The sequence below is a fragment of the Ixodes scapularis genome, unplaced genomic scaffold (assembly GCF_016920785.2).
Source record: "Ixodes scapularis isolate PalLabHiFi unplaced genomic scaffold, ASM1692078v2 PGA_scaffold6__148_contigs__length_123643588, whole genome shotgun sequence".
Taxonomy (NCBI): Eukaryota; Metazoa; Arthropoda; class Arachnida; order Ixodida; family Ixodidae; genus Ixodes; species Ixodes scapularis.
The window spans coordinates 18,593,843-18,621,101 of record NW_024609881.1 but is presented as its reverse complement, the minus strand read 5'-3'; the positions used below and the strand labels follow the sequence as shown (position 1 = coordinate 18,621,101).

Sequence of the window (27,259 nt, the reverse complement as noted above, 5' to 3'; positions counted from 1 at the left end):
GTAGACGTTTACCCCTAATCCCAATCCCAAATTAAACATATATTTCCTTTCTACCTACTCTTCCCTTTTCTACTTTACTGTAATCATGTCCATATTTACCTTTCCTTATCTCTTCTTCTCTCATTCTTTCTGACAATTCGGCAAAAAAAAAAAAAATACAGTTTAGCAATCCCGTCGAAACTTTCCATTTACCTCTCCTCCCAGTCCAATTTACCACATCTTTCCTTTCTACCTACTCTTCCGTTTTCTACTTTACTGTAACTCTGTCATATTTACTTCTCTTTCTTTCTCCCTCTCTTTTAATTTGTCGAAAAATTTTCAGTTTAGAAATACCCTCGGAACTTTCCGTCGTCCTGCAACCCGCCAGCAGAGCAGGAACTTTGCGACTTTGCAGTCAATGCTAGCAGCGTGCGCGCGCAGTAGCGGCGTTTGAGAATGTAGCGGAGGGGAAAACCGGTGTACAAAAACTCCCAAATATCCAGCTCTTTGTCCAGCAGCAAAAAATGATGCGGATTGGCGACCACAATGTGAAGCAAAGGAAAAGGCTGCTCCTCCTACCTTGCGGGTTGGACAGACCGGTCCGAGAGGCTATCCTGAGACAGGAGGGCCTCCTGGGCGACGCGCCCACCTCCACGTCCGAGGCTTCGGGGCTGGCCCTCGGGGGGAGCTCGAGCATTCGGCAGCGCTCTGTAGTGCCCTCGGAAGCCACCGCGGCCACGGGGCCCAGGTCCGGCAGCGAAGTCTTCGATTCCGCCGGGGAGGAACCGCTCGAGTCTGCGCGGGAGGCAGCCCCAAGTTAGGGTAACTCTAAATGCCCGGCTTGCGGAGCAGAGTAACGGTCTCCATTATTTGACTCCAAGTCTCGCGGGAGAAGTGACCGTTGCTCTTACAGGAAGAGTGACGGGCGCGACGACGTGAGGCAGTTGGTCACCACGTAGACGTCGTCGTGAGTCTCCCAGGTCCTTCGAAAGCGCGAGCGAGTTGTTTTGTCGGTTGTCAGGGCGTCTGCTTGTACACAACCGCTTTGAAACGGCGCTTGGGTTATAAAAATGACGCAATTAGACGTATCGTGGTGGCACACATGATGCTCGAAGGCTCAACAAGCTTGCATCTTGTCAGATGTCAGTGTAACATCGACATCTCGCGCATGCAGAGCGAAAAATATATCCCGGCCCAAACTGTGCGCTCCACAAGGACGCTCGCTTCCCGACAAGCGCTTTAGTCAAATTTGCCGCATGTGACTCCTTCTCTGCCAGTGAGGAGTTGGCAGAGAAAGGAAAAGGAAGGCAGTACTTTCAGCCCGCAATTTCATTATACTTTACCAAAGTCAAGTTGTTCGGCTCTTCCGTTCGTTCAGACAGGATGCGACGAAAATAAAACGTGTAATCATGTTTCAACAACACGTAGAATAGAAAACCGTAGTGCTGAATGTTCGGTATCACCTAAACGAGGCTAAGGCGGGGACCAGATTTCACAAGAGTGCTGCGTCGGCTTTTGTCTGAAACAGGCAGAGCACGAGTCTCGTCAGCGTTTTTGAGACTCCTGGAGCACAAGTCTCATCAGCGTTTCTGAGACTCGTCGAGCATGTCTGCTGCGCAGGTGACGACAAAACTTCAGCACTTCGGCCTTGTTTTCTAGGGGGTTACTGTTAAGCACGAGCGCAAGTAGGACTTCCGGTCGCCGCTATGTTTCAGCTCGTGCGGGCAATAGCTCCTGCAATAGGCTTGTTGCAAAACAAATGGCTGCAGACACTACAATTGCTTGTTGTTTATGAATTGCGACAGCATTCGTCATGTTTACCCCCTTTTCTTACGAGGCCATGAACGACGTCAGGGACGGAGTCTAGGACGACGTTAAGAACGACGTCTAGGGCGACCTCAAGGACAATGTCCTAGAGGACGACATCTAGGGCAACCTCTAGGACAACCTCTAAGGCGGCCTCAAGGACGACCTTTAGGACGATGTCGAGACGTGGCGTCGTACACTAGACGTGTAGGACGACGCCGAGGAGGAAGCCAAGGTCGTCAGGTCGTATGAAGAGAGTACGAATGTGAAAGAGTGCGTACTCTCGCTACGCATACGCGCGTCGAAATGGGGTGCAGGCACAGTAAGCTGAAATATTGTACTGCGTATACCTACTGTGCATTAGGCTAGAAATGTCCACGAAAAAAGGTGGGGGGAAGGGGTAGCTAAAGAATGCTATTGCATTAAAATCCCCGAAGGCCACGGACGAAGCGAGCTATCAATTATAGGAACGTCTTCTATGCTCCTCGTTGCCCTACAGATCATCTAGGAGTTTAGAAGGTGTTGGGACAGCACAGTTGCTCGCCCTCCTTGCTCGCCCTCACCCGCCTCGTTTTCTCGCCTGCGTTATCTTGGTTTCTTTCGTCATTTCCAAGGTAATCTCCGTCATCTGCTAGAATCGGATATACACAGGACGTTCCCAGGAATCCTCTCGGCGCCGTGGAGAGTGCTGCATGTTTCCAGAAGTTCTATTGCATGCTGGTTGAGGTTACCTTTTGATCTCGCCGCACGTGCTTGCGCTCAACGAGCAACAAGTCAACAGAGGTGCGATGCTTACTGTCCTGGATGGAAGCCAAAACAGATACTTCATCAGAATACTGACATTTCTCCGCTCATCTGGATTCACCCACCACTAGTGGTTAATTTGGCACCTGCGGCACCAAATCATCCACTAGTGGTGCGAGCACTTCGCGTCCGAGAGAGCGCACGCGCATCGCGCGGTACATGCAGTATAGCGCGTTCAGGGGGCGTCGAGGGAGAGGGCTGCCACCTGCGCACCAAGATAGTGAATTCGCCAAGGTAGCAGAAACGGCTGCTTTCGTTGCTTCAATAAGTTTCCACAATGATAGATGGCGGCAGCTCCCAATTCAAAGAACCCCGAGGCTGCGCGCGTCCAGTTGTTCCCACTACGAAAACCTTGTCGGCGCCAAAACCATGATACGCGGAGTGAGATGTGCCCCCCCCCCCCCCCCCCCCCCCCCCCACGAGTAGTAAAGCATTTGACCATCAACTTTTCGTGTGTGGAAACAGGGGTTACCCGAAGATTGGCTTTCGCTGCGATCCGAGTGGTGAATGTCGCCCGTGCGTGGAGGCGTCGGGCGACGGGGAGTCGACGGCTGATGCCGCAGGGAGATGGGCGACCCGGCAGTCGCTTCCACGGCCGCCGGGGTCGCTTGGGCAATGGCGCGGCGTGCCCGACGACGCTTTCGCCGCCGGTACCAGCGCAAAAACCTAGGGGAAAAAGCGGCACTCAGCAAATGCCGCTGCCCGAAAATCCCAATGTTTCTTTTGTACAGTCCTTGCGAGCGAGACCTCGAGTACATGACTTGAATTGACGTCACGTCAACGGCAATAGCTGTGACTTTGCTGCCGAGCGTGTACCTTCTGCATCATACATTTCACACCCCTGAGATTGATTTTCTCATCGAGAACAAGTGTGAATGACCACTCATTCATGTAACAAGTATCAATAAGCTCTCGCGACAATGACGTCGCGCTTTCGTTGCCGAAATCTATTCGGCGCGCTTCGCAAACTTTCGTCACCAACTTTCTGTTTGCATTGTCTAGAGTCCCCGCACACTCGCTCTACTTTCAATGAAGTTCTAAAGCTTTGACATCTGGTCCCAATCGGGTTAAATATATAACGATCGGCTTCGCCAAAAATAAAAAAAAAAAGAAAGAAAAGAAAGCCGTTTACAACTCCCAGTAACGCCGGATTAAAGCGCAGCTCTTGAGGAGGAGGATGGAAGGTAGCTGACGGATAGGTGACTCAAGTGGGTCACGTGACATCAGGGAGTCACGTGACCTCGGGGGTCACGTGACATCAGGGGGTCACGTGACCTCAGAGGGATCACGTGACCTAAGGGGGTCACGTGACCTCAGGGGGGTAGCCGTCATGACCCTCGTCAGGGTAACCCCCGTGACCCTCGTGAGGGTAACCCTACTAACCTTTGTGAGGGTAACCCTCGTGAGGGTAACTCTCATAACCGACGTGACCTTCGCGAGGGTAACTCTCGTGACCCTCGTGAGGGCAACCCTTTTGAGTGTAACTAACCCTCGTGATCCTCGTGAGGGTAACCCTCGTGAGAGTAACCCTCATAACCCTTGCGAGAGTAATCCTCGTAACCCTCACGAGGGTTACGAGCGGTTGCGCCAACGGCTACGGCGACGCCGCTCCAGCCGGAAACGGGCGCCTAAGAGCTGCGCTATAAAACAAACACAACATTGCAAATACGAATTTCGAACGTCTATAGGATTTCACTGCTGGAATCGCGGGTGTGCGGCACGTCCGCACAGTTGCACCACCCTAAGCAAGCGGAGAGGACAAGGAGGGTCTCTCCATAATACATCGAGCGCAGTGTTGCATTGTGGGACACTTAGACGTCCGTCCCCAGATATAGCGGTTACGCCGACGGCGACGCCGACGCCGCTATATGCGGGAACGGGCGCCTAAGAGCTGCGCTGAAAAACGGGATCAAGGATCGCGACACGCACGTTTTTCTGCGATTCAGCTCAGAAACGTTGGCTGTCGGACGTCCGGGAGCCAATCGCAGGTGACCGCCGCCCAGGAGCAAATTGCACATATTCGAAAATCAGTAGACCGTTGGTTGGCCCCCTTGCCGCGTGGGAAGCGTCGATCGCGATTGGGTGTAGCACGTCTGTCGGCGCCTTCTAGTTTCTGCGCCGAGTCACAACAAAACGGAGATGTACCTTTTTGCTAGCCCGTTTTGTAACGAGCCTATCACTCTAATTTTGGTTTCTCGTAGAATAGATCGTGCATTTATTTATGACCAAAAACAAACGATAACGAGATTCATTTTAGTACCCCCATTAAGCTGCAAGTCAGTACAGAGTTTAAATTTACTCTTACGGTGAAGAATGTACGCGGTTCTTTTTTTTATCTTACGCACTCAGTATTCCGTCTAAAACCGCCCTACAGCATTTGAGAAGAATAGTCCGATCGAACTAGTTCTCCGGCAATAAGAATCCCCGAAGAAGGGAAACAAAAGGGGCAAAGTACAAACAGAAATCTCCGAACACAGCTAGATGACTGGTGTGCGACCTAAAAAAATCTGCCTGGTCCCGGTATCGAACCAGGGACCTCTCCATTTCCAGTGGAGCGCTCCACCAACTGAGTCACCAGGGGTTAGACGTCTAACTCCTTGGTTAGCTCAGTCGGTAGAGCGCTCAACTGGAAATGGAGAGGTCCCTGGATTCAATACCAGGATCAGGCGGACTTTGTCACCTAGCTGTGTTTGGAGATTTGTGTGTGTCCTTTGTTCCTTTTGTTCTCCTCCTGGGATTATTATTGTCATTCTTGCACAGCTCGCTTGCACCTTTGCAATAATTGCATTGTAATCATAGTTCTCCGTGCCGAGAACGGACGAGCGGTTCTCTCTCTCACCTCCGCTTGGCCCTCCGGCCGAGGTGCGTGAGGTACTTGATGATCTGGGTGTAGCAGCCCGAGTCCGAGACGGAGGTCGACGCCAGCGTGGAGCTGGAGTGGTAGCGAGCGCGTTCCATACGCATGCGCTCCATCTCTCGCTTTTTGGTCTCAGAGAACTGCGTTGCGATGACTACCAGGCACAGGTTGATCATGAAGAAGGACCCGATCTGCAAAAAAGTCTCCTCCTTCACCCGTCATCCCCAAAGCGCCTCCGCGAGGCACCAGTGCACGGTTCGGGCACAGCCGAAAAGATGCAGCGGTACGTCGGCCGTACCCCCGGTTCTTGGAACGCGCTTTCAATCGGTGTTTTTAGCGTTTTATATGCGGAGCGCAAGGTCGTCTGCTTCTTTTGCAGGGGTTCTGGTGACGTCAAAGCACCGGGCTCTGATTGGCTCTGATTGAAGGATTTAGACCTCGAAGTAAGCTGTCTTGAGCTCTATCCCCATCCTTCGATCAGAGTCAATCAGAGCTCGACGTTCTGACGCCACCACAACTCCTGTAAAAGAAGGAGACGAACTTGCACTCCGCGTACTGCGCATGCAATAGAAATGGTCCCAAAGGGTTAATAAATTACTTCACAGCAGAAGGCTTGGGCCCACTGTTGGTTGCCGAGATACTGTAAATTATGCATAAGTGTTCTGGCAAAAAGAAAAGAAAAGAAGAAAAAAAAAAGCGGACGTAGTTGTGTTGTCGTCGCAACGTCACATCCTGGCTGGTAAAGGCGCTGTCACACTGAAGAAACTGTTGGACAACTCTATCCGGCAACACGAGGAAAGCGTACTACCGGTGACCCTGTCACATCGCGGCCACAACAACAGTCGGGCAACATGTTGATGTCGCCCGGCAACCGTTTTGGCCGGTTTGTTGTCCGACCACCCTGCCGCACCGGCGCTCACGGTGGGGACAACACGGGGAACACTCCGCCTTCTTGATTGTTTACCTTCGTTCGTGTGAAGCGCGGCGAAGCTGGAAATGAAACTCTACAAAGCACTAGTGTGTTCGAAGGGCCGGAAATTACCAACCGACGTCATCAACCAGGAACTGTGATTAGAAAACTTGACACGGAAAGTACATTCTACCCGTTACTTGAACAAAACGTTTTTTCATTCGCTGACAAAGCAGATAGCCATAACCGAGGAAAGTGAGATCGCTGGTATATGTTTGGGAGTTACGCCACCGTATGAAATGTTTCAGTCCGGTTTTTTTTTGTTCAAGCGAATTCAGTAGCACCGGCAGTACCCCAAAGCGTCTTCCGTAGCTTGGTGTTGAGCTGAACTGACAGTGCTTAGAAACTACGACACCCACACGACTGGCCTTCACAACAATTGATGGAATAACAATTCTTCAACGCCTTCGGCCTGCAATGTGATCGCTTCATTCTCCTTAACGTGTTAGGAATTTTGGAAACAATTCGAGTTTCTGGTAGCGGCTGTTTCCAAGTTTCAAGCATCAACAATCATGATCACAGTGGTCGTTTTAATCTTTCGATTTTTCAGTCATTGTATTCCTGGATTATTTTTATTATACTTTGTGAGCGGGTAGGTAGGCATGCCATTTTATTTCACTAGCAGTAATATGAGCTGGTCTATCGGCAGTTGTAAGTTTAACACCAGTCTGAACGTTCATGACCGTAGCTGTGACCATTTCGACAATAGTTTTCCGTAATTACCTATGCAGTAAAATCATCCATCTAGTTATTTTAGCTGCACCAGCCTTAATTATAGTGAAATAACGCTTCCAGGCCATTATTTGAGTAACCTCTTAAAGAAGACGTTATTGGTAAAGAACTAACTCTGCCATTGAAGCTATCTGTGATGTCACGTTGACGGCACAAAATTGTCTCAACCACCGATCTGGGCACCACGCGTCGTCATAAAACAAGTTGCTGCTGTTTTTTTCTTGCCGAAAGCTGCCGTCGTCGTTCATGTTGCACTCCAGTTGGCACGATGCGACAGGGCTGTCGGACAACACGGGGAGCGAACAACAAGTTGCCCGACATTTGGACAACATGTTGTGTTTGTTGTTGCCGTTGTGTTGCCTGAGTGTGACAGAGCCTTAAAGCTTCCGTCGAACGTCTGGACGCGGAACGAGCTGCGGCAGAACAGGCGTCTGCCGCATCAACCTCCGCTTCTGTGCTAGCGCCAGGGCTGCGGCTGGAAGCGGCCTGACGCAAGTGTGATTTCATCAGCCGGAAGTCGAGAGACTATAAATGAGGACGCCATAAACAGACCGGTCGGAAGCGCTTTCCAGGCACAATAGTCGTATCTGGCAAGACATCAATCGTCATACGCAGAATGCGTTTTAGAGGTTGATAAAAGTCGGGGCAATGTACCCTTTCAGAAATTCAGTGCTGTCTAGTGACTCAAATATCAGTCTAAATTTTTGTATGCTAATGGGGTTAAAATATTGTCACAAATAAACAGGCGAGAAAACAAAAAAATAACTGGAGAAACTGAAACGTTTAATGGGGCGAACTTGTGACCAAAAATGAAAGGGCACAAAAGATAATAACAGAGCGTCGCGGGCGTCGAAGTCGGCGTAACAGCTGAGTCGAACGCTGGGGCGAGACTGACTCCGCTCGCCTGGCGGATTCCCTTATGTACCCTCGTGGTTTTCTGGATCGTTCGGCGTAGAAGGTTCGGCGCGTAGAACATTCTAACCTCGAATCAGCAAGACTGTTCTCGAATTCACCAGAACATCACATTACAGTGTCAACAAAAATGTGTAGCCGCAGCCAGGATTCGAACCCTGGCCTTCTACGTGGAAGGCAAGCGCGATAATATAGTACCTACTCGGTCAACGGGAGGTATACGAAAGTTAAGATGTTTGTCCCTCTACAGCTATTTCTTTAGTTGTTGCAGTTTCGATTTTGCCAAGGAACTACCACTCTGTACAAGGAGCTTACTTGAGTAAATCTCTCGATAATATTCACTACATTTTATTGTCATGCGCTACCGAGGGCCGAGCATTTTAAGCATTTATACGAGGCGCATTAAAGCTTACAAATCTCGTCGCGGTCACATCGTACATGAATACAGCGAACTAACGTCCGGAATGCTCACACACCGCATCGTTGCCTGTCTTCACATTCTTCCTTCACCAGATATCAAAAGGCCGCTATTAGCATGTACAGATTATATACACTAAGGTGATGATAGTTATCGAAGTGGCCAGACTGAACTTCGGAAAGGGTCCATTATATTTGTACCAGATTGGTACGGCGACTTCCGACGATACGGTCACTAGATGTACCAAGAGTCACGCATGATCGCTCACAGCAGCCAACGGGAGTGAGGTACTACCGCGACGGCCACTAAAACTGTAGATGTACAAGGAAAACGAAGTCCGATAAACATGGCGGGGCGAAACATTGTCCGCCTAATTTAGGAGAAGGTGGGTATGCAATCGAGATCACGTGACCACCATGACCACGTAACATGACGTGGGATTAAGCTTTATGGACCACGCCACGTGACATCCTCTTTGAAACCTAATGCGAAGAAAGAGGTAATGAACCAACATCGGATGCTTCAGGTGCCTCCATGGCCAGACTCACCACAATGAGCAAAACAAAATAAATCCAGTCCCAAAAGGAATGTGCATCCTGGACGTAGTACATGATGTCGGACCAGCCCTCCAGGCTAATCACCTGTTAAAGACAGACACACGGCAGTGATATACAATGCAATGATAGGGAATGTCAATCTATATTTATATAAAGCTGTCGTATTCTTCATTCCGTAATACAATAAACACGTTAGTTTGCCCATAGCGCGTACAGTTCGCGTTCCCAAGCACATCTTTCTTCAACTAATATTTATATGTGTTAAAACGCTCCTCTTATTTACGACTAAAATTATTGTAATATGTAAAAACATGAAATAACCCTTTTGAACAACATAGTAAAAGTGAGGGGGCCCCACGTTTACGGCTTGGTAGGAAGCTTCGTTCGTTTATCGCGTTATAATATTAAGCCAAACAGAGGGACCTCTGTAAAATACGTATACGTTTTTAATAACTTCGTGGTTCTGTGGTAATCCCATTGTTAATGTTAATATTTATATCTTAACCTTTTTGTTTCGTTTTCAATTTTAATTAGATCCTAATAACTAGTTCTGGGAAGTACTTTAGGTGTACTTAATATACTACTTTAAGTAGGATTAGAAAATGTTTACTCAATTTTAAGTACATCTTTCAAGTATGCATTTGTACTACCAGAAAGCCGAGCAAACTACGTATCGCTACTGCTCATTTCTCTGAATGAAGTTATGTTGGCTGTAAGACCGATGCAAATAATTTCCTTATAAGTTGATTTTGTTAAAATTGTGCGTCAGCAAGAGTAAAACTACTGTGTGGCCACTTGAGCTTATCGAATATTCAGCGCTATTTTTGAAAATTTTAGATTCACTATTACGGAGTGAAAGGAAACCATAAAAGATTTTGTTAAAAAGCACTTGTAATTTACTTTGACAGTACATTGTATTTATAGTTACTTCACTTTAAAGGGGCACTGACACATCAAAATCATATTTTTTTTTATTATCCGAAACGATTGAAAACGATGCCGGGACATTATCCTCAAAATTTGAAATTTGGGAATTCAGTATTCGTGAAGTAAACAAACAATTTCCAAATGCCGAATTCGAAGTTCCCGCGCGATCGGCGCCGGTGCCTTGACGTCAAAAATTGCGGAGACCTGAGAGTCCCCTTTATTTCACCACTCCCTGCTGTTGCCATGGCGACAAAAAGCGAGGGGGAAAGGAGCGAGCGGCGGCGTTCCGGCGGACCGGTTTTGAGCGGTGTCGCCTGTTTTCCGTTGGAGGATACAAATCCAGGAGACGGCACCACAACGAACTCCCGATTTTATTATTTCAAAAAGAAGGGCCGTAGTGCGTTCGCAATTGCGTTAAAAAACATGTTTTAGGATTGCCGTAATTAAATGTTATAGAGATGTCGCCTACAAAGCTTCTAAATTTCATGATTCTTGACGTCACCGATCAAAAGAAGCGAGGAGGCGAGAGGCGGGAAAATCGAACGCCAAAAATAAAAAGGCGCGCGCGCGCGCGGGAAAATTTTTTTTCGCGATGCGTTTTTTTTTTTGCGTGTCTATGACTGCAACTTGCATCGTTTTAGACAATAAAAATAAATACGACCTTTGGGGTGTCAGTGCCCCTTTAAGTACATTGCACTCGGTGTACTTACTATATTACTTGCAGTACATAAGCTCTAATTTACTTCGTACTTTACTTCAAGTACTTTTATATGTACTTTACCAAATACTGTTCATAGCTATGTTCCCGAAGCGGGCAAGACTAATGGGCCAAAAAAATTGAAGGCAGCACAGCTGCGTACAGCATTCACTGGGAGGTATATTTGAGGTGCTATTCACAGCGCATTCTGAGAACTAGCTCTCATCAATTGTCTGCCTGAAACGACCATCCTGATTGGGAGTGATGCACATTGAAAGTGCATAAACATAAATTCCACCCTATCAGGATCGTTGTTCCCGACAAGCGATAAATGAGAGCTAATTCTGAACATACGCCACGATCAAGGACCTTGAATGTGGCTTACAGTAAATGCTCCAAGCCGCACCGTGAACCTTGGCCAACTGGAGCCACTAAAGAAGCTCCGCTTATAGAATCGACATCTCTTCCCCGAATAGATTATGAGCGCCGCCATGTTGTCGCCTTGTGCGGGCCGGGTACAATTGGCGCTAGTTAGGGTACAAAAATGCGACTTCCCTTGGCTTCACACACGGCGTCAGGAAGGTCAGGCGATTTTGGCATGATGTGTCAGAAAATGTTCTAACATTGATGGAGGACAAAAAACGCTTTCTGACGTTTCAGATAAAGTTTCCAGGAAACTGAGAATAGCAATTGTAGGCAGCAAGATTTTTAAAGTTTCGTTACCCCGAAAATGCTCGTTTAGTGGCTTCAAGCCATGGCCACACCGCTCATACCTCGTCCAAAAGAAAGTCCGCAAGCACTGTCTGAGCTCTTCCTTGTATGTCGGCCACATTGGTCATACAAGAACTTTATGTTCGACGCATGCATGCGCATGAAGCAACCATGCTTCCAAAATGCTTGTGACGTGCCCGGGGATGTCATCGTGTCGGCAGCCAAGTCTTTTGCATGACGTGTGAGCAGAGTGGCTTTGGTGACTCTGGGGCCCAGCGAGTGCCGCTCACCAAAAAGATGGCGACCCAGGCCAGGCCGATATTGTCGAAGGAGATGGACCCCTGGAAGGGGTTCTTGTCCCCCGCCGTGCAGTTGCTGTAGTACTGGTTCCAGTTGACGCACGACGCGTTGGTCGGCACGTTGTCGCTGTGCGGCAGGGCGCTGGCGTTGCACACCAGCCCCGTGGTGAGGACGAGCGGCGGCAGACCGCTGCACCGGTGCATCCCGTTGTCCTTCTCCGTGCTGCAGATGAAGTCCCTTTCCGCATCCACCCCCTGGTAGTATGACGAAATGGGACTGCAACCCGAACCCGGTACGGTCTTAGTCGGGCGCGCCGCACTCCGCACTCAGAGCTTAAGGAGGCAAGGTATATCGCGATAAAACTCCCTAATTGGTCCTTCGCGCGTTCTAATGCGGAGAGAGAGTCTTATGTTTGTTCCGCTGGAGTTGCGGCGACGTGAGAACGACGCCTAGCTCTGATTGGCTGTGATTGAAAAGCTAGTAGGTAGACCTCGATGCTAGATGCCTCAAGGTCTAGTCACTATTTTGTTTTTAATCACCCAATAAGAGCGCGGCGTTCTGACATCATCGGAACGCCTGTGCAAGAAGCAGGCGGACCATTGACGAACACCGCAGTCTTACTGGCTGCGGAGCAATAGTGAAATGGACGGGGCTCGCCCCTCCCTGCGCTTTTTAAGTTGTCATTGAATATAGCTGATATCATCTAGATAACGAAAGCTGTACCTTCACCTTCCTCCCTCTTCTCCCACATGACGTACTAGTCGATTCACGCACAATCACCTGCCTCACAACAAGAGCGACGCCAGAGGGCATCGCCTCCAAGACGCACGCGTCTGTAACCAAGACGCAGCTGCACCTGCAACTCGGCGAGTCGCAGTCGCTGCTGCGTCTGCAACTGCGACTCGTCGAGCTTCACCGTGTTTGCCGCTTGGGGCGAGTCGGAGAGCCAATAATGATGACGTCATGCGCAGACCTTGTTTTCTAGGCGGTGTTGCTTTAACTGTCCGTTAAAACACATCTCCAGTTCTACGCAGCTGCTGATAACACCTTAGGTAGCAGTTATTTTTTTAAGGGGGTGACCTTCACGGACACGAGTCACCCTGTCATGTGTCGGCTGGGAACTTTTTGTATAGAACCTTCAATTTTTCATCCTGACCCTGAGCAACCAAGCGAAAATTCTTATGTACGAATCATCGCGTGAAAATTGAAATCAAGCCAGCCTAGCATGCCCCCTCTTCCCCTCCTCCTAAAAGGATAAATAAAAATATTAGATGGCTTCTTTTTGCGATTACTTGATTTAGACGGATTCACACCGTGAAGCTAAAGCCGTCAAAATGCAATTAAAAACATTTTTGTTCCTACATTGTTTGAGCTCTCTTTGCCGTGTAGACAATCCCCTGTCGTAATTTGCGGGTGAGAGATGGAGTAACATATACACAGACACATCTAAAAATAACCACAAATAACACTCGGAACCAAAGTACGACGTACGTAATCAATATCTAAAACGCACTGCGAAAAGTTTATTTGCTTTATATACGGTGTTCATTTCTACGAATACAAAATGAACGGGCACATTAAAGAGCTTCAGCTGAATATCCGCTGAAGTTTTTCAATGTCTGACCAGGTGGCTATCAGCTGAAAATCAGCGCTACCACAGTGCAAGGTGGAGGAATTCACAAATACTCGTACAACGCTGAGGGGAATTTCTTGGGCACTTGAAGAAAAGAGAAAAAAAATGCAGACACAAATGGGTAACACATTAGTAACCCCTTAGTGCCACAGCCGCGAAAGATTGGTTGATCAATTTTTGTTTCGACTTGCTCAACAGACGATGCATCGCAGCAATGGTATAGTAGCAAGCGTTACAAAATGCCAATCGAAGCCATTTCCACCTTCGTTATTTATCGTGCATGTTAATAGGTTGTACATCTACAAACTTCTCAAAGCACATGCCTTATCGGCAGCCGAGGAAACGTTGGTCGTGGTTCATGTTCATGCTTCTGTCCCCGCGGTTGCTACTTTGGCGTCCTTCTAGGCTAATGCTCAAGTCTCCTTGGCTGGGAAACGATAAGTGTTCATGGACTAGTCGCACTCCGCGATCCTATACTAATATCGAAAAGAAGTCTGCGAGCTCACGTCCCTGCATAGCAGGGTGAAAGCAAACGACGACGAACATTACGCAACTCCCTGTGAATGACGAAACAAGTAATCCGACTAAACCCGAGAGGAGAAAAAAAAATATGCGATGGGGGCAGAGACAAGTAAGCAAAACGTTTCATGCTCACTGTCTCTTCGCACATCACATTTGTTTTTTGGCCTAATTGCATTCTGAGCTTTGTTATTCGCTGGGATCCTAATGTTGTTAACCGTGACTTTTTTTCTTGAGTTCCAAAGGAGAGTGAATTCAGACACTTTTCTTTTAAAGCGCTGTAACAACAGAAGAAAAAAAAAAGAAAGAAAACGAGCACAATGCGGCGTTTAGTAATTTAAGCGGCGGGTGGATCGGATCGGTGTTCGTCCTAAAGCCACGTTCACAGTGTTAATGCATCATAACGGACCTGTACCGATGGTTATATATATATATATATATATATATATATATATATATATATATATATATATATATATATATATATATATATATATATATATATATATATATATGTATAAAACACCTCTCTGAAAACATGTTTGAGGCTTATATGCGTACGAAGGAAACATGGTTCGAACACGCTTGAGGCTTATCCGCCGATAATCGCGTCACCATGGCTGCTGCGAACGCCGTGCCTTTTCTATGAGGTGCGAGCAGCCTGACTGGAGCCTAAGGCGTCCAGCAGCGTCGCCAAGACAACGCCAAAGGTCAGAGCCTGGCGGGAGGCGAAAGGCCGAGAAGGAAACCCTGGCGCGCGTGTACGTCGTCGCGCCTGAGCCGTCCGGTTATTTGACTGCGCCGTCCAACCGGACTCGAGCACGGATCGAAGCCGTACGGGGAGGGGGCGTCTGTCGTCTGAGTCGACGAAAACGAGTAGGCTACATGCAAAGAAAAGAAAGACTGGCGGGGAATGGTCTACTAATGCGAGGAACCGCGGTCCCGGAAGTCCCCTTAATTAAAAAAAGAAAGAAAGAAAGATTTCAAGTGGAGATCACCAGAGCCGATGACTCGAGAATAGAAATGGCGTTCGGCATTTGCGAAGTGGCTTTGGTCATCGATCCCAAACACTCGATTGTGTATTTTTAACCTACGACGTGCAAGCTGAGATATATATCGCAGAGATATGATGACTCGTTGAGGCAAACAAAATAAAGTTATCGGTTTGTTCTCAGTGCTGCTTATAACGTTTGAATGAGCCGAATGTTCTTTTGAAGAAAGGCGAATGTACAAATCTGCATTTGTGGTGACCGGTGTCGCTGGTTAAGGCCGTAAATGAAGGATTCAAATAGAAGCTAGAACTAAAATATGGTTTCTTTTTATTGCCTTCATTTGTTTGTTACGAGGGCTAGACGTTGGAGGAATTGTCAAAATATATTTTGTTCGTTAGAAGTGATTACTTTGGTCTTATTGCCTAAGTATGTTGCTTTACAGTCTCTCTGTCAGCCTTTAAACGAAAGCTGCCAGTAATAATAGTTCCACGCTTTTCACATACTTTGCAATTTCTATCTTACAAGCAGGTGTTCGTCCCTGGGGAATTAGGTGTTATTGCGAGGGAAATTAAGGGAACGCATGCAGACAGCTTGAAGGGGCCGAGGTTACGTGTTAGGCCAACTTGTATAGCTTGCTGCATCATGCCGACGACGACTCATGCTGAGTAGGAGGAATACCGTTCTTACTTAAACACTCTGACCCTTTCAGCGTAATACGACGTGAAACTCCTGCAAGAAAAAGGGAATTAGTTTCACGACGCTAATTGATCTTAGAGCACTCAAAAGGAAAATGGGCTAAAACATATTGCAAATATTTCGGAAACATCCTACTTCCCATGCTGTAAAGGAAGGATTTACGCCCATAGTCATTTCACTAGAGTAACCTATTGACAGTCATTGATTATCAGCGTATTTGTATTTTGAGACAATTAGTTTCTAGGTGACCCTAGTTCTAATTGTACGTTACTATCAGTAGTTAAAATCATTTTCTTACGATTACAAACATGTTTGCATTTAGCTGTAAAACACCTTATCATTTCATACTTGGAAAAACTACTCTTTTGAAAAAATGCGAAATTTGTATACAATCGCGCCTACTGCGTAAGGAATATGCGGTTAAATCGGAATCAAAATATTACCACGTACAACTCTGAGTTTAATTTAAAATAAAATGAAATTACATCACTTTTTTTTTTATTTGAGAGCTACTCGACATCATTAGGAATCATTTGAAGGCGGTGAACCATATTTTTCCCCTAAAACAATTTGATCATAGCGCTCGCTGTCACTGATAGCGCAGGCGGCATTCATGTCCATGCATATGATCAGCTTTGCCATCTGTTGAGATCCTTCCCTAGCTTGCTGCTATTGGCCCTGTCAAGTTTTTTAAGGCAAGGTTTCTCACCCAGACTTTTAAGAGTCTGTCACACCGGCTATACATCATATGGAAGTCAGTCGGAGGACACAATTCAGGTAGGAAGCTTGTGGAGGTGACATCAAACCACCAGAGCTGAGGCCAGAAGCGTAGAGGGACACGCTCCAACGGTAACCAGAATCAAGAGACGCTACTAGACTCGTCACCCGGAAAAACTGCGGGCGCTTCAACACCGCACACATTGTTCATTGTACCATCCCTCCACTACAGGCTCCCGAAAGCTCTAGATAAATGTTTATATTTCTAATGAGAAATGTATATGTATTTCTGATTTCAAGATCCGATTTACGCTCATATTTCATCTTGCTGTTGAATATCTTTGATACAGGCTTCTGTATTTATGTTTTTCACATATTTTTTCAGAGTAGAGCCGTTTTATTGATGTATATTGTGTCACAAGATGTTTCTTGGAGTTACATTTTGTTTCGGAGCTGCAGCCGAGGTGACAAGTTCGCAGACCCTGTCAAGCTGCATTTAGCGGCTCTTTCATTTATTTATTTTTGAATACTGTCAATCCCCCTGGGGGAGTATTACTCCAAAAGTTCCCAAGGTGTCAATCCCCTCGGGGGATTTGTCTGGGAAATCGTTCTCGTGTACGTTTAAAAAAAAAAAAAACTTAATTGAACAATGTCCGAAAATTACAGTGTGCGCAGGTATAACGAGCAAGTGAAACATCATGCTCATTGTCGCATCTGATTTTCGGTACTGATCTCATTCTGAGCTTCGAAATTCTCTGGGATCCTTTTATTGTTCACCGTGATTGGCTGTATCCGTGTTCTACGGGAAAGTAAACTCACACTTTTCTTTAGAGTGTAAGAATAGGACAGGTTTCATATCGCAAATATTCCTTCACACACGCGACAGTGGTCAAGTGTCGTGCATTATCTTCCGCAGCTATGTTATGATTCGTTAAGGCGTTACGCAGACGGCACTATAATGCCGTGTTTACACTTGCGGATTCACGGGCGGATCCGTACAGGCGGAAAGTAGATATTGGAGCCGGATGGCAAAATCGCGTCGTCGCTGGCGGAAGATCTTGGATCAGTACGGGGCCGATATTGAAATTTTCCGCCATCGACGAGTCGATTTCGGCTCCCTGGCTCTAAAATCCAATTTCCGCCTGCGCGGATTCGCCAGCGAATCCGCAAGTGTAAACGCGCCATGACGCTTCGTTCGTGCGGTAATGTCCAACGAGCTGAACACGCCAACTACCACGTATTCAACTGACATAAACTCTACAGCGTTCACTGTGGGCTGTCATCAATTTAGATCGAGGTAGCCTTAGTTAGTTTCCTTTAATTGATGAACACGTCACTCGCCAATGTGAGAGTGTCCATCTACCTATATTTCTAAAGCATTAGCGCTACCCGACTACACTCATTTTGTCGAGCAAAGTTTGTCCCCGGCGTTTCCGGACTGTGGGTCACATGACCTACAAGTGGCTCATCTTGGAATTGCGGTTTTTTCTAATCAGTATTGTCGGTAACGCGTTAAATGTAAATGCGTTACCGGTAACGCGTTAAGTGTTTGGTAGCGCAGTTACATAATCGTTACATATTCAAAACAGTAACGTATACGTACTTCCGTTACTGATTTCAGGTAACGGGTAACGTAGTTACTTTACTCGTGACATCTTCCAAAAACTTTAAACAAAGCTTTGATAGAGTGATACCTCCAAGCATTTGGCGCATGCATGACGCCGCCATATCTTTAGCCACCAAGACAGCCGAACAGCTCATCTCATCAATAAACACAATTGAACAACAACAACAACAAGTTTGCAGAAGGTTGGCAAGAGGCAGGCGTCAGTGCAGGAAACGCCCCTGCCGCCTCGTGCTCTACGCGCCCAGAGTTCCAGCGAGGTTGTCGCACGTGCAAAAAGACGGAAGTTCCCTCGATGCATTGCGCCAGCGGGGGTGTAGGCAAACTGGCTGGTGAGATTGGTTTTATTTACAACGGCAGCTGTTTTACACAAAATTAAAACGCAGGCCAGCTGGTAGACACCCACAAGGAGAAACTTTGAGATTAAGAACAGAAGGAACAAGGACGACACCGTCTCATAACTTTTAAGTTTTATCACAATCTTTATGAGACAGTGTTGTCCTTGCCCCGTCTGTTCCTGGTCTCAAGGTTTCTCGTTATAGCAGTTACACTCCGCTCGCCCTTAAGCTGAGACTGCAGCCAAAGATACAAGCGCGAGCTAGCCCGCGCTCCTGGCTTTGAGACGTACATTTCCACCGCGAGAGCTCGTTATCCGGAAGAATGCTCCAAAGTAGCGATCTCGAGCTCCCTTGCTTATGAAATTGGCTGAATTCTCAGCTTCTGGGTGAACAGTTCTAAGCAAATGCAATGTCCTCAGCCCGGCACACGCATGTTCGTCGCTTCGAAAAGCGAGCAAATCACGCGTTGATCGCACGAACGCTTAACATGCAACCAGCCAGGAGCCCATTTTTGAAAAAGTGGCCCGTCCTCCGCTTTCGCGACAGCGTGAGTACATTTGAAAAGTTTCCCCGCTAAATTTGGCGGGAAGATGAATGTCACGTGACATAACGTCACGCAACCTAAAGACAAATTCAGGTTCCCCACTAAATTTAGCGGAAACATTGACGTCACGTAACCTATGCACCAATTCAGTTTCCCCGCTAAATTTGGCGGGAAACACATCACGACCGTAAAATCAGTTATTCACCAACAACGTGTCGACGCTAAGTCAACGCACCGTCATTTCTATATGAGATCACCGTATCACGCACGATCGGCGCAATGTCAATCAATCGTCATAGTCATCATCCTCGACTAAACAGCCCAGCTGCCGCTGTCTCGTTTTAGTGTCTCTGGTGCCAAGTCATACGAAACCCCTACACCTTCAAACACAAGACCCTACAAAAGATAAGGTGAATATTACGTTTTTTATGAACACAATATTTCTTGAACTTTGGCGCCTATGCATACCTGTAGCTCCGACGCGGTTATACATCGGTCAGACGGGCACGTTAAAGGCCACCAGAACAAATCAGCGCACGCCGATAAGCGATAAATCGCTAGCTAATTCGCTGAATCTTTAAAGGAGTTCGCTCTGAAGGCCTTTAATGCGTCCGTCTGACCCAGGTATTACATGTTTTGACTCATATATAAAAAGTAACGCAAAAGTGACGGGCCTTACTTTTTATCGGTAACGTAAAGGTAACGCGTTGCTTTTATTTTGAAGTAGCGCTGAGATAGGTAACGCGTTCCTTGAGTATTTGCTATCGTATTTCGTCACTTCTTTCGCTAGCGCGTAGAACAGTGTCACATGCTTCCAAGTTACAATAAACGGGCATAGGACACGTTTTGCTTTTAACAAGAAAATCTCAAAGTAACTTGGATCGTGATTTGTGCCATGCCGTGACGATTTGTGCCGTGCCGCGACAAAAAACCATGACATCAGAGATGTTCATATACTTTACTGTTTTTGTGAGATATATTTTGTGTGTGCGTGACAGTCTTTGTGCGAAACTTTTCAGGACTATCCGTCAAGATTGCGGACTATATTCTCTTCATTTTTAAGTTGATAGGACAGCAAAGGCCCCAAGCACGAGCGATTATGAGCGGATTGAAACCTGCCTTTCTTGCGGGAGCGTTTCTTATGTGACAGCAGCTTTCAGGGTAGGGATCTGTGTTGTAGACTTGGTTTCCCTGTAGAACATATCAGATCAGATTTAAACTGAAACGCCCATGCAAACTACATAACCAAAAAAGCAATGCAGAAACTGTGGTTTTTGAAAAGCAATCTTTGTTACTGCACCTCTGAAACGAAGTTGACCGCCTATAAAACAATTATCAGACCCATGTTAGAGTACACAGCTGTTGTCTGGGACCCCCCCCCCCCCCTCCCTCCCCCACCAAGTCTTTGATCGATATGCTTGAGGCAGTTCAAAAGAAAGCACTGCGTTGCGTGTACAATCAGCATGGTTTCGTTTCCTCAATTTCTGAGATATGTTTTGTCTGGCTTGCGCGATTCAGCAACACAACGAAAACTAGAGCGCATTAATTTTTTCTTGTGTTCTCCAAGGCAATTTTTGTTTGTGTCTTAGCCATCAGACGACAATTAATGAAACTAGGCCCACACGAAACAATCATCATCGAACTCTCACTGAACCGTTCTGTAGAATCACTTTGTTTAAAGCCTCCTTCTCTCCCAATACTGTGGAGGAATGGAACAAGCTTAACAAGGGTGTTGTTAGTCCGGTGCAGGGATGGGCAGTATTTCAAACACAAGTATTTGAAATACGTATTTCAAATACTTTGTGTAATTTGCATTTGTATTTAATTACAAATTGGGACATGTATTTGACGTGTGTATTTAAATACTAAAAAGTGGGTATTTCAAATACAATTGTAATTAAATACAATTTTGTATGTCAAAATACATCCCTCAAATTTATTGTCACTGTCCAAAGCAGGAAGAAAACTATGTTCTGCACCGATTGCAGTGTCTCTCAATCATGCACAAGCGTTTTGTGACTTTGTGATTACGGTGCTAGTCCAGGGCAAGAATAGTGACGAAATCGACGTTCACAGGCAGACTGCCTAAATAAGTGCCTGTGACAACTTGTGATGCTTTCCAGCCTAATTTCCATTCATATTTTTGCCTGGAACATTCTAAATGTGAGGGTCGTCCAGATTTTCGTAACTGGTGCGAGTTGCAACAATAAAAAATTCTCTAGCTAATGCTACGCGTCTTGGTCGTCTCAGTTCTTTGATGGTCTATACCAAAATGTAATCGACAAAAAAGCTGCTTGAAGCTCTGTACTTTTTTCACCTATTACGTTCAAGCTGATTACATTTTTTTTGTGATTATATAGCTATTACGTTACTAGAGCCTCGCACACTAACTCCCGAGTGTGCGATGCAAAATTAAAATGAGATACCCAGAAACCCGTTGCAGGTGCCCTGAAGTCACTAACGCAAATTTTGAGGAACATTCCTCAAAATTTGCGTCAGTGACTTCATCAGTGACTATCTGAAAAGTATTTGAAGGATACCAAATACATTTGGTTGTATTTGTATCTTGTACTTAAATGCTTATTTGGAAATGTAATTAGATTTGTAGTTAAATACATTTTTAACGGAGTATTTTGTATTTGTATTTCGACACATATTTGCATGTATTTTGCCCATCCCTGGTCCGGTGTCACTGGCTACTTTTAATGATGCTCTCTCTAAGCACTTTGTTGCGTAGCTACTTCACCGTCTCTTTCTTTATTCATGGTTCCCTTGGTATGGTGAACGGTTACACTTGTACGACTCCCTGCTTTGGCGTTCAAAGTGAATGCTGGCAGTATAGACAAATAAATAAATAAAAGAAGTGATCTGGCGAGAACCAGCGAGAAGTGACTTTCGCCAGCAAGAGGGCTAGCACCATTGGCCTTTCTAACCAACTGACAAAGAACCAAGGAACCGGTTGCGCTCGTCAAGGCATAAACGAGTCTGGGGTACACATAGAAGTAGCGTAGTATTCTGATCGTCATTGGTGACTTTCGACGTTTCTTGACTAGCAGTTCGAAGCCAGCGTCGAAGTGGATGTTCAATCAATTAACTCACAAGCACTCGAACTTAAAACGGTTGCAAACGTGACTGTTAACCCTGGCATGACCGCTGCGGACAAGTGTGCCAAGTAGTGCCGTTCACTAAAGTCCCTCGATGCTTCTTTTACAAGTAGCGACAACCAGTACAAATGACAAAGCACATTCCGCTGGAACCAAATGTCGTCATTCAGTTCAGACCTCTACCGTTCACTTTCTAAAAGCTGCACCGTCATGCAGTCGTCGGTTCAAAGAATGTCGCTACTTGTAGAAAGCTATTATCGAGGGAGTTCACCGTCCACGGGGCGGACGCTTTGCCCGTCCGTTTGCGATGTCGGTGCGGGGCTTCTGGCTCGGTGCCCAGGCGTGAAGATGGAAGTACATACGATTATCTCTCCGGTCTCTGTGCGGCCGCGCGAAAGCGCGGTGCACGGTTCGCTCGCACGCCAAGTGGCGTGAGACGCGCGAGTTGACTACGGTTAGCCAAAAAAAACGTGCGAATTAACTCCCTTCGCTCGACTGACGTTGCCCGAATCGTACGCTCGCAGCAGGGTGCGTGCAAGATGTCAATGTCTATGTCGGAACCGATTTGTAAGAGCACGGGACTTCCACTAACGACTCACTCTGATGGGTCCATTCAAGCGGCACTCTAACCAGAAATATAGGGACTCGCGAAAAAGCGCCTTAAATTGTAATTGACGACGGTTTTTTTTTTTTTTTTTTTTTAGAACGCGGTTTTTAGGCGCCCGTTTCCGGCTTGAGCGTCGTCGCCGTCACAGTCGCCGTCGGCGCAACCGCGCGCGTTGCGTTGTGGGGATAATATAACCGGGCGTGACCGAGCGTTTCATTATGGGAAAATCTCTCGCAGCGGAAAACGTTCTCCGCTAAATTTAGCGGAAAAACTTCCCCGCTTGCTTTAGCAGAACATTTTTTACGGTAAATTTAGTGGAAAAATTCCCCGCTAAATGGGAGGGGAGCAGGGGAGGGGGAGGGGAGAGTACGGAGGGGGAGGAGGGGCATACCCTCCCCTCCGTACCCTTCCTTCCGCCTCAAAAGCTGCGCTCTAATTCGGCATTACAGAAAATTGTAATCGTATTTCATTTTTTGTTTATTTTTACAATATATCGGCATTTGGGGAGACTCCATGTATCAGATGTGCATTTTTCACACCCATATGTACAATTACGTTTCAAAGGATGCTGAGGCGTTTTTCAAGCAAACAGATATGGCAGTTTACAACCAGTGATATAATATTTGTAGTTTCTCAGACTTTTTTTTAATTTCCCCGTTTTCTCAGATATCGCATTGATTTCTTTCCTCACTTCTTACCGTAATTTCTGGACTATAATCCTCACCCGGTGGATAGTCCTCACCCGGTGGATAGTCCTCACCCGGTGGATAGTCCTCACCTGGCGCACATGACACACCTAGACATATGTCTGCTTTCTTAGCCCACAAAGAAGCTTGTATTATACATAAATCATCAATAACATACCCTTTCATTCACAAAATCCGTCACGTCTTGTCATAATGAACGATCTTGAAAGACAACATTACTGTATAGTCCGCACGCGTAGATAGTCCGCACACCCTAGAATTTCAACTTTTAAACATGTATAGTCCATTGATAGCCCGGAAAATATGGTATTTTTCATTCTCCACCTGCTTTGTCAAATCCTTAAGGTCCTGTACACCGCTTCCCGCTAAACTACACAATCAACGCTCACAGAGGCTCCTGACTTCAATTTTGTTTACATACAATTTGATTTTTTTTTACTCCATAGGATATAGCGAAGGATACACATTCGCAGTTGGCGACTAGATGTTTCACTGGCACCCTTTCACCGGCTCCTTCCCTTGACTTCTCAATCTGGCTGATTTGGTTTGAGGGACAAGTTCGATGCCGTGCATAATAACACTTCGGTGAAATTTTGGATCCATGGCGTCCTCGTAGCTATGCCGTCAAAATAGGCAGTGCATCGATTTCATTCGGCGAAAGTAGATAAAATCAGAATCAATTCTATCGCTCCTTCTCACCCCTCCCCCCCTTCTTGGTCCCCCTGCGATTGGGTGAAGTCTATGAAGAAATAACGATGCAGCTTTTTTAGTCGATAAATACGTTCGAACAAGCATCGTTAATCCTACTCAGGACGTCAAAGTGAGTGTTTGGTCAATTGTGAAAGACCGACGACAGTGACGGTTTTGGCAGCGGACATCGTCAACGTGAGTATGCCATAGTACATATACTCGGTGTTTGAGCGGTAACTAAAATCTAAAATCACAAAAAAAAAAAAAGTTTCTAATTAGAACTATCTGGTTATTTTCATCATTTAAGTAGTATTAGTAAAGTTTAGGTACTTATTCATCTATTTCTGTTTTCTGTTTCTGTTTTTGCAATCTATGACGTGCGCCATTGCCGACCGTTTGTTCGCGAATCGATTGATTGATTGATGTTTATTTTTGAATCAAGTAAAACCCACATGATAGAGGCTTCTGAAAGAGCTGTCACAAGGACAGCTTGACAAAGCCACAGTCCCTCACACTGGTATTTCTGCAACACTAAGGTATTCAACAATCAATACGATATCCAGTATTAACAGAATAAAACATAAAATAGAAAAGGAAACAACGATAAACGCATCTCCCTAAAAAAAAAAAAGAAAAAGCCCGTGCTTTTATTTTTTTGCACAACACTCGGAAAGCCAATGACCGCAACCAACAGAGGCAGCTCAGCGAATGACGTTGCCGAAACATATGTTTAGACCAAAAAACGCAGTCTGAGTTGTGACATTAAGCAAGGCTAGCGTGACGTTTTGCACTGCTTAATGCCACAACTCAGACTGCCGTTTTTGGTCTAAACATATGTTTCGGAAACATTATTCGCTGAGCTGCCTCCGTAAGTTGCGGTGATTGGCTTTCCGAGTGTTGTGCGGGAAAGTAGACGCACTGGCTTTTTTTTAGAGTACAGAAAACCGCGCACACAAAAGATACTTAATAAGGCACAGTCAAGTAAAAGAAGAAGAGACTGGATATGCACAAAACACAAAAAAATACTAATCCGACGCAGTTTTTTTTTTTTTGCAAAATAAAAATAGATTTGGGGCTGAAATAACTACGCTATGTTTTGAACGTGATATCTCTTAGGTAGGTCGATATTTTCGGCATTTAATTCATTTATAATCCTAACAGTTGATTTTTTAGCATATGCTGCCCGTATATTGTTGTATGAGTTCTAACCTTCCAAGGTTCACTGTGGTGCTTGTGTAGGAAGTAGTTTTACTTTGCAAATTAGGTAGTTTTTTTTTTCCTTAAACAAAGATTTAGTTTCACTTTCTGTCTAAATGCCTTGCAAAGCCGATAGCCGTACATTTTCGGGGATTGGTAATACATTATATTTTAAGAACAATTCATCTCTAAAAGTAAGATGGAAGGAGGGAACAATTTCTACAACTCGGAACCGTTTTTGCAGAGCATGAATTTTATGTAGATTTTGTTTTTGTTGTGGATGTTCAGACTAAATTACAGTAGTTAAGCCTGAATTAAAATAAACTGTTGTAAATTAAAATTATAATATTTCGTGTCACCATATTTTGATTACGATAGAGAAGTCTATCTGGGGCAGTTTTGCGGCTAGCGAATCAATATGTGCATCACACGACAAAGTTTCATAAACAAAAAAAGAAAAAAAAAAGCTCTTATTGTTTGAAAACTGGATACAGGTGCAATAGGAGTCGAATTTATCAATAATTGCTAATTTAGTACAACGTTCTTGTATTTGCTATGAAATCTGTTTTGTTTGTATTTATTTTTGAGCTGTTTTGACATGTTTACTCCTCTAATGTTTGCAACGTTTAGTTGGCTTCATTGACTATTTCATTTGAAAAATTTTCAGTTATAAATATGGTGGTATTACCGGCGTAAGTAATCAATTCAACGTTTGATCCAATTGAAGCAATGGCATTTTTATAAATATTAAGAAGAAAGGGCCCAAAATAGTGCCCTGTGGTACGCCGCGAGAAACATGGAGTAGATCGAAGAAGTTATCATCCATATATACGGACTATTTGGATACGATGGCGTAGATAAGACGTGATCAAGCATGCAGCCTTTTCACGGAAACCGTATATATCATTGAGGCTTTTCAACCAACAGTTTGTGATCTACATGATCCCCCCGAATGCTTCAGTTAAATCCACGAAGAAACCCCAAACCAATTTTTATTCTTCAAGTGCCGTCAGGATTAGTTTCTTCTGAGCGAGCAAAGCAGATTCTGTGCCGAGCCCCTTACGCAAACCACCCTGAGATTCAGTTACGGGGTTATGTTTCTGCTCAAATTCACTAAACCGGCTTAAAATGATTATTTCCAGTGCTTTTGAAAAAAAAAAAGTGGAAGTATTGATAGGGGACGGTAGTTGCCCATGTCAGTTTTATTGCCTTTTTTATGCAACACCGCAAGTTGAGCAAACTGCAGTTTAAGAGGAAAAAGAGCTTGACTACGGCAAAAAGTTAAAGCGTAATCTAAAGGGCATGCGAATCTGCAGCCTGCTTAATTGGTTTTATCTGAAAAGCATCAACGTCTTTAGCCGTGCCGTTGCTTAAATTTATGATTGTGTTCAAACTTTATTTTCCTTTACAGGGTTAAGAAGACGATAATTTCGGTTGGATGGATTGTTCGTAAGATTATTATTTCTTACATTTTTTTTGACAATACTAAGGGAATATTTATTGAAAGCATCTTCAAGTTCTTTCCCAGATGATTCCCCATTATTCGTATTTATCGTGTTGTCATTGTGGGGGAGACAATATGCTTTAATGCGGCATTTAACCTTTTTCTATAGCTCAGAACACCCTTGCCGCAGAAATGAACTAGTTTGCAAAGTAATCGCGTCTCGCTTTTTTTAGTTCTTTATCTATACTATTACGAACCGTTTTAAACTCACGTAATATTTTCTGGTCCTTATAGTTTCAATAAACTGACTGGCTGCAGAGCTTGCTTTATTTTTTTGTCTGTACTTGCGAGAAGCTCGAGTTAACCTACGGCTTACGATTTTTCCTTCTTTTTCTATTGCGCAGACAAGCAAAGCTAGCTGCATATATGGTTCTTAAGGCACCAAGAAAATCAATATAGACATCATTTGCGTCATGAGCGTTAAGTACGTTTTCCCAAGTAGTTAGTGCATTTTATCACAAAAGACTGACAGGATTGTTTATGTGATTTCTTGTATTGAGTGTGCAGGCTTCAATATAAGATATTTTACATGCCCTCTCGGCAAAATATATATTAGTAGATTGTCGCTTAAGTTATAGGCAAATGCCCCTGCATTCACTTGGTCCGAGCTTATATTTGTTGAAACAGATAAATTAAAGTTGGAGTGTGCTCAGTCACTTTTAAGGGAACAGTTTGATTAAGTTCCTCTAATTATACATCCTTATTAAAACATTTAGT

General features: G+C 45.3%; 1 protein-coding gene across 1 annotated transcript in view; it reads right to left on the bottom strand.

The window, feature by feature from the left end:
• Nucleotides 1-27,259, bottom strand: part of LOC8040860 (voltage-dependent T-type calcium channel subunit alpha-1H) — a 138,807-nt gene that overhangs the window by 98,442 nt on the left and 13,106 nt on the right. Inside the window, exons 5-9 of the mRNA XM_029978421.4 lie at nt 11,661-11,946; nt 9,027-9,119; nt 5,429-5,637; nt 3,062-3,255; nt 559-774 (exon numbers count right to left, since the gene is read on the bottom strand). Of these exons, the coding sequence (XP_029834281.2) occupies nt 559-774; nt 3,062-3,255; nt 5,429-5,637; nt 9,027-9,119; nt 11,661-11,946 (998 nt within the window). The remainder of the gene's footprint in view (nt 1-558; nt 775-3,061; nt 3,256-5,428; nt 5,638-9,026; nt 9,120-11,660; nt 11,947-27,259) is intronic.